General features: G+C 43.1%; 1 protein-coding gene across 3 annotated transcripts in view; it reads left to right on the top strand.

Annotated features, from left to right (window-relative positions):
* Positions 1-15213, top strand: part of ankmy1 (ankyrin repeat and MYND domain containing 1) — a 96442-nt gene that overhangs the window by 19875 nt on the left and 61354 nt on the right. For all 3 annotated transcript variants that reach the window (XR_009507965.1, XM_059950465.1, XM_059950474.1), the window contains exons 3-4: positions 5618-6087; positions 10107-10323. Coding sequence is in view for 2 of the 3 variants with exons in the window: in XM_059950465.1 (XP_059806448.1) it covers positions 5618-6087; positions 10107-10323 (687 nt within the window). In the remaining variant the exon portion in view is untranslated. The remainder of the gene's footprint in view (positions 1-5617; positions 6088-10106; positions 10324-15213) is intronic.

Here is a 15213-nt window from a genome sequence, read left to right as displayed (position 1 = left end):
ATTCAAACATGCTACAGTTTTATCCCACAACAAATGTCTGGCTTAAGCCCATATATCAGTGTCCACATGCTCAGATGAATATAAAAGAATAATGCCCCCCCCCACACACACACACACCAGTGGTGTTGCCTGTGAGGGCTGTAGTGTGCCTGCTTTTGGGGCCTTTCTGCTGTAACAGTGTGAGTGAAAATAAATGAAACTGTTCAGGATGCTTGTGTCTAAATCCTCATTTTTATGAGCTATAAACCAGTAGTGTGTGTTAACTGAAGGGATCGTTTTGATTCACCAAGCTAGCGATTGCTTTACTGTTAAATGGTGAACTCCCAAGAACTGCAGAATGGGAGGGCGAAGCATGTGAGCTGCTGGGGAAACTAGACCAGGGACAGAACAAGGGGGAGTGACTAACCGGGCAAAGGGGCAAGGTCAGCGGGAGAATTAGTATTGCCAATCCATCCTGTCACAGTGACCTAAAAGAATTACTTATTAATTTTTACTTCCATGGCGAGTTCAGCTCGATGGGTATGATTAAATATTCCTGTTTCACCCTGCTATAGCTGAGAATCACAACCGCATCCAACGTCTAAACAGTTAATAAAGATGTTTTAATGTGATTAAACAATCTTATTGCTGCTTAAAACTGACAGAAATAATGCTGGAGGACAGAAATGTGGCTGCTACCCCAGAATACAAGGGCATATAAAAATTGAGGTTTTTGACTACCAATACTGACTATTCTGCTGGTAAACGTACAGTCTCTGGTAAATAAAATTGATGATATCAGAGATGGGGGACTGTATCAGAAGGACGTTAGGACAACATGCGTCCTCTGCTTCACAGAATCCTGGTTAACCTCTTCTGTGCCAGACGCAGTGATTCAGGTTGACAGGTTCACTATACACTATCAGGATAGGACTGTTGAGTCTCTCAAAAGCGGAGGCGGAGGAATATGCCTCATGATTAACTCCTCTTGGCACACAAATGTATCAGTGATGTCCCAATTCTGCTCACCAGACCTGGAAGATCTGGCAAAGTGTTGTCCATTTTATCTGCTGCCAGAGATTTCAGTGATCATTTTGGTACGGTGTACATTCCACCTCAGGCCAATGTCAAACAGGCTCCAAATAATCTGAGCAGTGTGATCATCATGCCCGAAACAGCGCACCCTGTGCCTTCACCATCATTTTGGAGGGGCTTTAGCTAGTCCAAATTGAAAAAGTCACAAAATAATTATCATCAACAAATCACTTGCAATACCAGAAGAAACAACACACTGGGACCATTGTTACTCCAGCATCAAGAGTGCTCGCCACGCTAATCCACACCCTCACTTCGGAAAGTCTGACCACCTGGCTGGACTCCTACTCCTTGAGTGTAGGCAGAGACTGAAGACCGTAGCACCAGTTGTGAGGACCAGGAAGGTATGGACAAGGGAAGCCCAGGAGTGCTTACAGGACTGCTTTGAATCAGTGGTCCGGACTTTATTCAGGGATTCATCTTCGAATCTAGATGAGTATGGAGCAGTTGTTACCAACTTCATTAAAGTCCATGTGATGAGTGTGTGCATACAAAGGCTTACTGTACATTCCCAAACCAAAAGCCATGGATGAACCTGGAAGGCTAGATCTGTGGCAGTCAAGTCTGGCGACCCAGGCCTGTACCAGAAAACCAGGTATGATTTGTGGAGGGCTATCTGAAGAGTGTGGATACAATTTCGAATGAGGTTGGAGGTGACGTTTGATGTACGACAATTCTGGCAGGGTTTGCAAGACATTACTTTGTACCAAGCAAAACCCAATAGCATGAATTGCAGTGATGCTTTGCTACCAGATGAACTCAATGCTTTCTATGCCCACTTTGAAAGGGAGAATATAACGACAGCTGTGAAGGTCCCTGCTGCACCTGGTGACCCTGTGATCTCTGTCTCAGAGACCGATGTTAGGCTGTCTTTCAGGAGGGTGAACTTTTGCAAGGTGTCAGGCTTCGTTGGAGTATGCGATAAGGCTCTGAAAACTTGTGCCAACCAACTGGTGAGTGTATCCAAGGACATTTTCAACCACTCACTGCTACAGTCGGAAGTTCCCACCTACTTCAAAAAGGCGACAATTATACCAGTGCCTAAGAAGAGTAGTATGAGCTGCCTTAATGACTATCGTCCAGTAGCACTCACATCTACAGTGAAGAAATGCTCAGAGAGGTTGGTCATGACTAGAAATGAACTCCTAACTCAGCAAGGACTTAGACCCACTGCAATTTGCCTATTGCCACAATAGGTCTACGCAGACACAATCTCAATGGCTCTTCACGTGGCCTTAGATCACCTGGACAATACAAACTCCTATAACAGGATGTTGTTCATTGACTATAGCTCAGCATTTAAGACCATCATTCTTATGTACTGATTGATAAGATACAGAACCTGAGCCTCTGCAATTGGATCCTTGACTTTGTAACCAGAAAACCATAGTCTGTGCAGATTGGTGATAACATCTCCTCCTCACTGACGATCAACACTGGCGCACCTCGGGTTTGTGCTTAGCCCATTGCTCTACTCTCTATATACACATGACTGTGTGGCTAGGCATAGCTCAAATACCATCTATAAATTTGCTGATGATACGTTAGTAGAATCTAAGCAGAGTACGTACAGGAACGAGATATACCAGATGGCTGAGTGGTGTCGCAGCAACAACCTCTCACTCAGCCTCAGTAAGACAAAAGAGCTGATTGTGGACTTCAGAAAGGCCAGGATGAAGGAACACGAACCAATCCTTTTAGAGGGATCAGAGGTGGAGAGTGTGAGCAGTTTCAAGTTCCTGTATGTCAAGATCTCTTGAGAATCTTACCTGGTCCCGACATATCAATGTTATAAAGAAGGCAAGACTGCAGCTATGTTTCATTAGGATTTGAGGAGATTTGGTTTGTCACCTAAAACACTCAAAAACATCTACGGATGTACTGTGGAGAGCATTCTGACAGGCTGCATCAATGTCTGGTTTTGGTGGGGGGGAGGCTACTGCACAGGATCAAATGAAGCTGCAGAAAGTTGTAAAATTAGTCTGCTCTGTCTTGGGTATTAGCCTTCATAGTATCTAAAACCTCTTCAAGGAGTGGTACCTCAGAAAGATGGCATCCATTGTTATGGGCCTACATCACCTAGGACATGCCGCCTTCTCGTCGTTACTGTCAGGAGGGAGGTGCAGAAGCCAGAAGGCACACACTCAATGATTCAGGAACAGCTTCTTCCCCTCTGCCATCCGATTCCTAATTGGATATTGAACCCTTGAACACTACCTCACTATTTTTATTATTTCTGTTTTTACACCATTTTTAAATGTAACTATTTAATATACTTATTTACCTATTTGTTTTTTTTCTTTCTATATTATCATGTACTGCATTGTACTGCTGCTGCGAAGTTAACAAATTTCACAACAAATGCCGATGATACTAAACCTGATTCTGATTCTGAATAAACAGATTCAGTTGCTTTCAGAAGCTTACCGCTTTAAATTCCCACCAGTTTTCCAACACAGGCCCTTTGGCTCTCAATGCCTATGCCGACATTTCTTTATTAATCATGTTTGGCAGCTCTGGGTCTTAGCCTTGCTGATAAGTGTTCATCTGGACACTTTAGAAGTGTTAGAAATGTGCTGCCTCCATTTCCTCAGGTAGTGTATTCTGGATTACAGACATCCGGGTTGAAATTTTATCCTATAGTCCCGTCTAATCTTCTTGCCCCTCACTCCTCCCCTATGCTCTGCCCTCCTACTGAAGGGTTTCATCCACTGTACTTTTTTCCGTAGATGTTTGCTGGCCTGCTGAGTTCCTCCAGCATTTTGTGTGTGTGTGTGTGTGTGTGTGTGTGTGTGTGTGTGTAGCTCCTTCACTGATCTGAATTTGGATTCCTACACTTTCAATGAAGTCAAATTGAAGAAACTTTGAATGTAATACTTTGCAGTGTTCTAGCCTTAATAATGGGTTCAATATTTACAATCAACAATTCCATACATTTCCAGCATAGTTTTCTCTTTTAATGTCACAATAAATGTCACTCTGTTATGACTTCTCCCTTTGTGCTACCTTGATGTATTTCTCTTTGGAATGTTCCTGTATGGATGTTATGCAAAACAGTTTTTCACAAACCATTGACCAATTTTATCTCCTATTCTCCTCCCTGCTCATCCACCTTGTGCATTATGTGCCTTCTTCACTCTTATTTCACGTTCTTCACCTCGTTTGCCAGTTAATATCCTCTGCCTCTGTTTTCCACTTTCTCTGTTGTTCTTCCACATGTGCCACTGACCAGTTGTGTGTTCCTGTATTTCAGGCTTCTATTCTTGCCAGTATTTTATATTTTGAGAGGGAACATATTCTCCACAATATTTGGGACAATAAAGCATTTATTTTCAGATGGTAGACTTTGAATTGATTAATGTCGACATTTTAAGATATATTAGAGGAATTACCAATCTACGGCATGAATAGTTTAGCAATCTTTAAATAAGGTACAGTAGTAGGGGAAAAGTTTGCTATGGATCATTAACAGTAGTAGTTTTTGCCTTTGCATTGAATTATAGATAATTGTATGTACTGCAGGCCTCTCCAAGTTTTATATAGACAAATGAGACTGCAGATGCTGGAATTTTGAGCAAAAAACTGCTGAAGAAACTTGGTGCATCAAGCAGCATCTGTGGTGGGGGGAAAATGGCCAGTCAGGTCCGGCCATTTGTGTTTGTGTATCAGGTCTGTGTATTTGTGTTTTGTTAGTCTGTGAGATTCCAGTTAAAGCGGAACAGTACAGCACAGGAACAGATCCTTTGGCCCACAATGCTGTGTTGAACTAATTAAGCTAGTAATTAAACACCTAACTAAATTAATCCTGTTTGCCTACACAATGTCCATATCCCTCCACTCTTTGCAGTCACGTGCCCGCCAAAAGGCCTTTCAAACAGCTCTGTTGCCTCTACTACCACCCTTAGCAGCACATTCCAAAAAAAAAATTGCCCCATACACCACCTATGAATGTAAATCCTTTTAGCCAAATTGCCTGGCCTCAAGCAATAGACCTATTGACCCTATGAAAAAGATGCCGGCTGTCTACTCTGTCTATTCCCCTCATAATCATATAAATTTTTAAACATGTCTCCCGAAGTAAGGCAATTATAATCTTATTATCACAGTTGTTCTGTGATCACATCTCAAATGAAAAAATTATAGCCCGCCATGCAAAAAAAACTTGGCCGTTGCTTATAGGCAAGACAATAAGGAATTGTGTATGTTGACCATGTCCACTCCCTGTGAAACACCTCCTGTAGGATTGTAGTGATGTGATGTTTTTTAAGGGTCTCCCAGATTCAAAGTGGTGAATTGAGAAGGTTCCCACTACTATTCACTTGTTTCTGTACTGTTGGACAACCTCTGGATTTGGGAGAGTGGGAGCAGTTCTAAGAAATGTGGGACAAAATGGAACTAGAATCTCATTTCAAGTCCTTGCCCTTACCTCTGATATAGGTTATGTCATGGGTGGTGAAATGTGCAGTACTGCTTTAATATATGGACCAAAGTCCCTATGATTCATGTTGAGGCCTTCATTATGGTGATCTTTCTCTTTATTTAGGGGCTTTATAAAGGCGATGAACGTTTTGGACCTGGAGTATTAACCTATCCTAATGGGCGTCAAGATGTGGGGCTGTGGTACCAGAATCGTCTCATCAAGCTGTGTACAACAATAGAAGGCGCCTTCACGGTGAAGGATCACCCATTTTACCAGTCTGACATGGGGAAGCATGTCATCACTATAAAACCTTACAAGGAGAAGTACTCCTGGAGAACTGAACTAGTAGAAGATCCCTTCTCTTATCCATACAGGAAGCTTCTGTCTGATGACAGCTACAGCCTCCCACCAGAAATTTGGACTTACTCCAATGATACTGATCACTTGCCCCTTACTCGCTCGTACAGGAGAGAAGGTGACAGATATTTCTTCCCAGAAGAAGAGTTGGTAGATGAGGAACAGACAGAAACACTCACTGTTATTAACAAAACCCCTTTGTTGGTTAAAATGCAGATGCACATCCACAGACATAGGTATACCAATAGGGAAATTGACTAACTCTCAGTATGGTATAATTCAGATACTTTGCCCATTTTGTAAGTATTTTCCTTGATTATGTGGACAAACTTCCAGGTGTGTACTCCCTTTCAATGTTTTGGCAGAATCTTGCCTTACAAAGTAAAACTGTGATAATCCAAAATCCTGATGGTTTGGCATCTGGTATTCCCATTCATCTGGATTGTAAGCGGGCACCTGGAATGTGTGAGGCCAATATCATGGGTATAGGGCCATAATTAGCCTCGGTCTTGGGAGCACTGGGGCAGTCAGGAACATTCGAAGGTTACAGCCAGAGCCGAGTCCTGGATTGACCATGTTTTTCAGCCTGCTTTGACAAGCTGAAACTTCCTGGGTTCTATTTCCATCTCCTATTCAAACTCACCAGTTTGGTTACACCACTAGGTGACATGTTTTCAGAAAAAGTGAAATGAAATGTTGGGCTACTCATACAAGTTGTATCCATTGGTCCAGAAAACCAGCTGGTCTGGCAGCACAGAATTTCGAAGGTACCGGCTCTGATCATCTGGTGCCTTCAAAAGGCTAGAGTTCCTTTCTGTGAGCCCCCATCTTACAGGTGCTCCAGCCAGGCCACAACTCCATTGCAATACTGAGGGTGTGCTGTGCTGATGTAGGTGCAGAATTTCACAGCCAAGTGCTGCTTGTTCTCTCAGGATTACAGAAGAGCATGTTATTTGCAAGCAGGTATGTTCTAATACAAAACTTTTCTGATGAGGGTAATCTCTCAGACCTGATACCTCAAAAATAAGTTTATCTAGTGTTCCTACGTTCTTTAATGAAGGAAAACAATAGTTTAGTATTTATATAACACCATTCAGCTCATCCCAAAGTCCTTTACAGCCTTTTCAATTGGAGTCATATCTATACTTTGGAAAAAACCAGGAGCCATTTCACATACAGAATAATGATGCGCATATGTGATCAAGCTTAGGGACTTTGGCCCTGTTGGACTAGCAGATTTTCCATTGACCAAAACAGACTTTTATTTCCCCTTTTTTAAGATGTCAATAACTTTTCCAGTGACCCAGTTAGTTCCAAAGAAGTGCCAGAAACAGAACTGTGGAAGTTTCGGGGACTGACGTCAGCTGGTTTAAAGGAAGTATGGGAACTGGGATTGCTGTATGGGGAAAGTGATGTTGGAACCAGGACCCTGGTGTGTTAGAGAGATTATGGGTACAGGGGCCTCACCACGCAGGTGCCAAACAATCAGCAATTTGGAATGATGAATAACAGATGATTGGAGTTTGACTGTAATCTTTCTTGGTGCTCTTGACTAAATGATAAAATTGGCCAGGGCATTGGGAAAATGCCAAAGTCTTGGCTCAGTTGGTAGCTAGATACAAAATATTGGCCAACTAACACATTTACCTCCTAAACCAATAGCCAATATTTTGTATGTAGCTACCTATAAGAATGAAGAGGAATCTGATTCAAGCTGTTGACTGTAAAGCATTCTGAGGCAGTGATAGTCTGGACTTTGTGCAACCCTGGTTGCAATTTGAAACCACCACTGTCTGACTCAGAGCCAGGGGTGGGGCCATTCAACCCCATCCATGGGCTGAAGTGAGATGTTCAAGAATTAAATGTTTTTTTGTGTGGCACGGATGTGATTCCAACTGATGAACATGCTGAGCAAGCAAGACTGGTGTCTCCAGATATCACCTCTCAGTTACACTCAATCAATTAACTCAGATTCTCAAAATAGGGAATAATGAAGGAATAATTTATTGATGGTCCCTCCCTCCTCTACCTCCTGATCACTATCGAATCCCCACCCAACCCGCATCTACCCCAGAAGATCACATTAATAATTGGTGAGGTTGTGTTTGGACTTCAGTACTTGTGTAGATGGATGAAATTACAAATCAGGTAAGTTGTCAGACACAGGAGAGTGATGGTGCTACAAGATGGAGTTTTAGCGAGGAATTCAGCAGCATCTGTGGAGGGAAAGGAATTGTTGATGTTTCAGGTCAACACCTTGCCTCAAGACTAGAAGTGGAAACAGAAAGTAGCCACTAGGAAGAAGAGGGGTGAGATGGGGCCAGTAAATGACAGGTGGACTGGAGGGGTGAAGAACAATGGGCAGTAAGGGTGTGGGAATGGTGTTGGGTGATAGGTGGAAGAGGCAGGTGGAGTTGGGCTGGCGAAGGTCTAGTCAGAGGCTGGAGGGTGTTAAAGGCTACAAATGTTGGCATCTGAGTAAGGAAAGAAATAATTAAGTTAACTGCCATTACATCACTTGTGTTTAGGGCACCACTGAAGGTCCTCTGTCTCTGGCAGTGTTCGGGGATTCTTTCGTTGTGTCAGTAGCTTCATCTCAGATTTCACTGCTGTCAGTCAGCAAGACCCAGGTACAGACCAGAATATTTTCACACTCAGATAGAGAAGGATTCATCATTGTTTCTGCAACAATTTTGTTTTATCGGTCAGGATTATTAGCCCTGAGCTGAACCTGGAGGACGGTGGGGTGGGGCACTCTTAGCATGGGTGACCCTCCCAAGAGCCAAAGCAGAAAACCCTGACTCCAGTCAGCATCCAAACGCAACGATAAGGTTGCGGTCCTCTTGGAGGGAAAGAGGTAATGATGATCATTGAAAGGTGGAAGAGGTGCGGAAGGAATTGATAGGGGATGGGATTCAGTGGCTGAAGTGTGTGGGTGGTATGTGGATGGAGCTGAGGGGGGGTGGTGAGAGTAGGTTTTTCTGGTGGGGAAGGAGGCTGGAAGAAGGGTGTGAGAATGGGAACAAAAATGAGAGAACTGGAGTCGGATTGGAAGGGGAGGGGCAGAGAGAGAGAGAGGAGATGGTGAGGGAGGGAAGCACAGGAAGTAAGGGTTACCTGAAATTAGAAAAAAAATTAATGTTCATAATATAAGTTTCAGAGCAGGTAAAAGTGGTGGGCAGGTGGGTCTTTTCCTCTAAGTTTATCTGTTGTTTTTGAGCATGAGTGCAAAGATTACCATCCAGACCGAGTTACCCAACACACCGTGGTTGCTCTGATTGAAGTTTGATTTTCCGCACACAGAGCAACTACAAAAAAGTCATAGGTGTCTCAAGAAGAGTTTTTGTTGTTTGTTTTATTCCATTCTTTATAAAAAAAAATTGAACTGAAGCAGAATCCTAGAATCGTGAAATAAAATCAGAAAGTGGTGATGCGGGAGTGCAGGTGCTGGAATCTGGAGCAAAATCGAATAAAATAAACTGCTGGAAGAATTCGATGGGTCAGGCAGCATCTGTGAGAGGGAAAGGAATTGTCGATGTTCCTGGCCAGTCTCGATCTGAAACATCAACAATTCCTCCCTCCCGCGGATACTGCTTGACCTCTGGGAACGCGATGTTGGCGCCAGAATGTGTGGTGACACTTGTGGTGACACCCAGCGCACCCTAGGGTTGTTAATGCCAACATTGCATTTCACTGTTTTGACGTACATGTGAGAAATACACTTTAATCTTGAGCAAGCTGAGTTCTACCAGTAGCTTGTGTTCTGCTCCAGAACATCTCCTTGCTGGATATGTTCAGTACAATAGGGACCACTTTCTTTTCCTGACTGCACTATCTTGCCAATGTAATTTATACAATGCTCTCTGCTTTTGGTGTTGAATATTTCTTGGGAATAGAGTTCTAGTGAGGCATGGTAGTGTAGTGGTTAGCGTAATGCTCTTACAGCAGCAACACCAGGATTTAATTCCTCTCCCCATTATCTGTAATGAGTTCTTGCATTCTCCTTGTGACCATGTAGCTTTCCTCTCACATTTCAAAGACGTATGGGTTAGAAGGTTAATTGATCACATGGGTGTAATTGGGCAGCGTTGGCTGTTGGGCTGGAATCGCCTGTCACCATGCTGTATCTCTAAGTAAATGAAGACTCATTTATGTGGTACTGCTTGAGATGGGCATCATCGAGTATATCAACATGTCCGTTCAAAGTTTGTCACCCTGTGCCCAGGGCATGATGACAGATGTGGTTTCTCCATAGGCACGCACAGACTGAACTTCCGTGGGACGTGGCGGCTGTGATCAATGGAAACCGCGAAGGCTTTGGACCCAAAGGGCCGCTTGAGTGCAGCTCTGAGCAGCTGATCATCGCGGCCGGAGAGGGTGACTACCATGTAGTGCATGAGATCCTAAAGAACGACTTAGTCAGTGCGGATGTGGCTGAGCTTCACGGGCACACAGCTCTCATCGGAGCCTCAGTAAGTAACTGGCCCATCTCAGTAATAACATGAAAGATTTCTGCGTAAAACTCCAGTAATTCAACACATTTGGGGCTGTGCCGAATTATTGGGTTTTCTGAATTGTACGTGATCTAATATTACTCTAGGTCATTTTCACATCACTTTTATTGTGGTAGATTTTTCAATGATCCCAGTAAATGTAGTGGTAGCACAGGAAGCAAGGCCCTGCTCAGTTGAGGGGAGCAGGAGAACTGGGGCCCCAATGACAGGTGGGAATTGTGGTCTTGGTAAATAGGTTGAAGGACTTGACTCTGTCGGACAAGTATATACGGGCCGGACAGTGTTAGCAATGGTGATCTTGGTACTTGAAAAGGACGAGAGTACATATCATCGTTGAAAAGGCACTGATTCATCCACGCAAGGTATACATCTGTTTCAGGAAGTTCATCTGACTAGTTTTATTTTTTGAGAACTTAATTGTCAGGGTGATGAGAATTGAACAGTTAAAGTGCTTCACATAGACCAGAAACAAAAAAGCCAATGAGATCCAAAAGTTAGTTCATTTCCAAGAAGCAAAGAGCAATAATCACCAGGTACTGAGTGTTTGCACAGCTGTTGGCAGTGGGATTGTACAAGGTTCAGAGCTCCTTTCAATGCTTTAGAATCAGGAGTGGAAGCATTGATTAAAATACTTTCAGATGATACAAAAATTGTCCTTGCTGTTGACGGTGAGGAAGGAAGATCTGGACTTGAGGAAGACATCAAGGTGCTAGTCCATTGGACAGAGAAATGGAAGATGAAGTTCAACTCAGAGATGTGAGATGTAGTGCACTTGGGAAGAGGAAACAAGGGAATGCAGAGTACACAGTCAGCACTGAAAAGCATAGAGGAACAGAGGGAGATTAAGTTAAATGTGCACATTATTCCTGACAGTTGGTGAATTAAGGTGAGGCAGGAACGATTTAAAAGGGACCTTAGGGGCAACGTCTTCACACAGTAGATAGGGAGGGTACATGGACCGAACTGCCAGTGGGAGTGGTTGAGGTAGCTACAGTTATAACATTTAAAAGGCATTTTGGGCAGGTACATGGATAGGAAAGGTTTAAAGATATATGGGCCACATGTTGGCCCATGGAAATAGCTTAGGTGGACTTCTTGGTTGGAATGGATGAGTTGGGTGAAAGAGCCTATTTCCTTGCTTTATGACCCTATGATATGCCAGTCTATAGAATGGAAGAACAAGCACATTACAGTTGAATTGTCTAACATGCTGGTTAAATCATACTTAGAAGATGGCATACATCTTTGATCAACACATCAAGGGAAGAAAGTGAAAATGTCAGCAAGAGTATTGAGAAAATTTGTGGTGATGTTACTGGGACCAGTGAAGGAATTATTTGCAGGGTGTGTTACCCAAATCCATCTTTGTGGAAAGTGCAAATAGGTTAACAGTCTCAGAGTCTATTAAACTGGTAATACTTGGATTAAACATGAAATGTAACCAGACCTGTAATGGAGTCTTCAAGTGTCTGTTACAGGAACACAAAAAAAAATCAGGAGCAGGAAGAGCAGGCCTTCAGGCTTCTCAAGCCTGACCATTCACTATGATCACAGCTGCTCATGCTGGCCTCTACTCCGCTTCTTAGTTCTCCGTAACCCTTAATTTCTCAGTGTTCGAAAACTTACCTAATGATGTGGCCTCTACCACACTCTTGGGCAGAGAATTTCAGAGATTCACTGCCTCGGAGAGAAGAAATTTCTACCAACCTCAATTTTAAATGACTGACCCCTTCTTTTGCAGCTTGGCTAGCCCACCAGTCAGGCCAATGACTGCTTGAGCTTTTCGAGATGTCTGCTAGTCCATAGCTCTGAATTGGTCCACAGCGATGAAAAAACCCATGTCACACTCACTGTGCCCTCATGGATTTTATGATAGTCAAATGCACATCTTAACTATAAGTTCTGTGAGACCTGATTGCATTTGTGTTTACCCCCAGATTATTCAAAATTTAGTGGGAGAGTTTAATTGTCCACCTCGGTTTCTCAAGTTTAATCTATGTTTCACTTCAATATGATGCCAGCTGGGCCTCTTAGCTTATAGCAGTCCGTGATCCAAACCTGGTTATCAGCTGTCTATTTGATGATACCTGTGGTGTCTGTGTACTTTTGTATTTCACCTCAGCACAGTTGTAAATTCAAACTTGTAGTATCTGTGATGTTTTGATGCTGTGGTACACAGTGAATGGCAGGACCCTGGGGGTGGTGAATGAAGGGACCTGTATATCGCTCCCTGGACGTGGGAGCGTTGGGACACAGAATGGCGAGGAAGGTATTTGTCTTCATCAGTGAAGACCCCGAGTCCAAAAGTTAGAACATCATGAACAAAAGTTGGTTTGGGCTTCACTGGGAGATTCGTGGTCATCACATTACAGGAGAGAGAAGAATGTATAAATGATCCACAAAACTGTCTCCATTAGAGGGCTGAGTGATCAGGAGAGGTTTTATAGGCTAGGTCTGTTTTCCCCGGAGCAAGGAGAAAGCTGAGAGCTGGCATGATGGATGCATATAAAATTATGAATATTAATGTTTTCTAGATCATAGAAATCTACAGCACATTACAGGCCCTTCGGCCCACAATGTTGTGCCGACCATGTAACCTACTCCAGAAACTCCCTAGAATTACCCTAATGCATAGCCCTAGATTTTTTTAAGCTCCATATACCAACAGTATCTAAAAGCCTCTTAAAATACCTGATTGTATCCACCTCCACCATTGTTGCCAGCAGTGCATTCCATTCCCAACCACCAACTGTTCCAGCTGCTACCATCTGGGAAATGGTACCGCAGTATAAAAGCCAGGACCAACTAGCTCCGGGACAGCTTCTTCCACCAGGCCATCAGACTGATTAGTTCATGCTGATACAATTGTATTTCTATGTTATATTGACTGTCCTGTTGTACTTGCTATTTATTACACATTACTATAAATTCCACATTTAGACAGAGACATAAGATTTTTCTCCTCATGTATATGGAGGATATAAGTAATAAAGTCAATTCAATTCAAATCCTAATGCCCTCTTCCCGTTGTTGAAGCTGATGTAAATGCATTCAGTTCAAACACTGAAATTTTGGTGTCTTCAATATGAGTAAAGCATGGTAACATGGTTAGCAAAACACTTTACAGTACAGGTGACCTGGGTTCATTTCCTGTTGCTGGCTTGTACATTCGTGACCTCGTGGGCTTTCTCAGGGTGCTCCTGTTTCCTCTCACAGTCCAAAGATGTACCGGTTGGTAGATTATTCAATTATTGCAAGTAGTCCTGTGATTAGGCTATAGTTAAATTGGGAGTTACTGCGCGGCATCTCTCAGAGGGACAGAAGGGCCTATTCCACATTGAATCGGAATGAATGGATAGATAGATAATATTGATATTTTCAGCCTTGGCAGTCACATAGGAAATGAATTTCAAAGTGGCAAAATCATAAGTGATATATATTTCAAGGGAAAATGAGGGGAACAAAACGATATGAATTCTTTTAAAAGTTATTACAGGAAAAGTTACAACTGGGAAGTAGGTCCAAGGATCTAGAAGGCTGTCAGTATGCCATAAGTTAAGGTAAACCCAACCAGGAAAAATGCTTCCAGTTCAGGGCATGAACTCCAGGAGTAATGCCAGAAGTGGCTGCAGAAGGGATTCATTAGATTGAAACCATGGTGGGAGTTTTCCAGTCGTGGAGAGATTGAACAAGTGGGTTTCTGTGGTTTACAAACAGGAAAATGTGTCTAGAACATAGAAGAATACGGCACAGGAACAGGCCATTCAGCCCAGTGTTGTACCAAACCCAAATCAGAAACATCCTAACACTAATCCCTCCACCATGTCCATATCCCTCCATCTTCCTTACATCCAAATGTCTCTTAAAGTCTCTAATGTATTTGTCTCTCCTACCATATCAGGCAGTACATTCCAGGCATCCACGATTTTGAGTAGATAAACTTACCCCTCACATCCCCTTTGAACCTACTCCTCCCTCACCTTCAATGCACGCCCTCTCCTATTAGACATTTCAACCCTGGGAAACAGATACTCTCTATCCACTCCATCTATGCCTCTCATAACCTTGTAAGCTATCAGATCTCTCAGCTCCAATGCTCCAAAGAAAACAAGCCAAGTTTATCCAGCCTCTCATGATAGCACATGCCCTCTAAACCAGGCAACATCCTGGTAAACCTCTTCTGCGCCCTCTCCAAAGCCTCAATATCCTTCCTATAGGGGACTACCGGAAATGTATGCAATGCTCCATATGTGGACTTACCAGAGTTTATATTATAAAGTTGCAATATAACCTCCTGGCTTTTGAACTCATGCCTCGACTATAAGCAAGCACTCCATAATCCTCCTTAACCACCTTATCCACCTGTTTATCCACTTTCAAGGAGCTGTGAACTTGGATCCCGGGATCTCTCTGCTTAGCAACACTGTTAAGGACCTTGCTCTTAACAGTATACTGTATCTTTGCATTTGCCCTACTGAAATGCAACACCTCACATCTACCTGTTTTAAACTCCACCTGCCATTTCTCAGCCCATATCTGCAACTGATCTCTCATGCTGTAATCTTTGCCGATCTTCTAGCTTATCCACAATTCAACCAATCTTGGTATCAGCCACAAATTTACTAACCCACCGTTCCACATTTTCATCCAGGTCATTTATATACATCACAAACAGCAATGGTCCCAACACAGATCCCTGTGGAACGCCACTAGTTACAGATTAATTACAGTAGCATCATCTTGCTGAATCTTTTGTGGCCACTGAATCTCTTTTCTGTCCCCCTGACTATTGAGTCCCCTATCACTCCCACACTGCCTGACATTACCCTTCCCTGCTGAGCCTCAGGG

This window comes from Hypanus sabinus, chromosome 2 (assembly GCF_030144855.1).
Source record: "Hypanus sabinus isolate sHypSab1 chromosome 2, sHypSab1.hap1, whole genome shotgun sequence".
NCBI lineage: Eukaryota > Metazoa > Chordata > Chondrichthyes > Myliobatiformes > Dasyatidae > Hypanus > Hypanus sabinus.
Note: the sequence above shows the minus strand (reverse complement) of the source record. Positions and strands in the feature narration are given on the sequence as shown.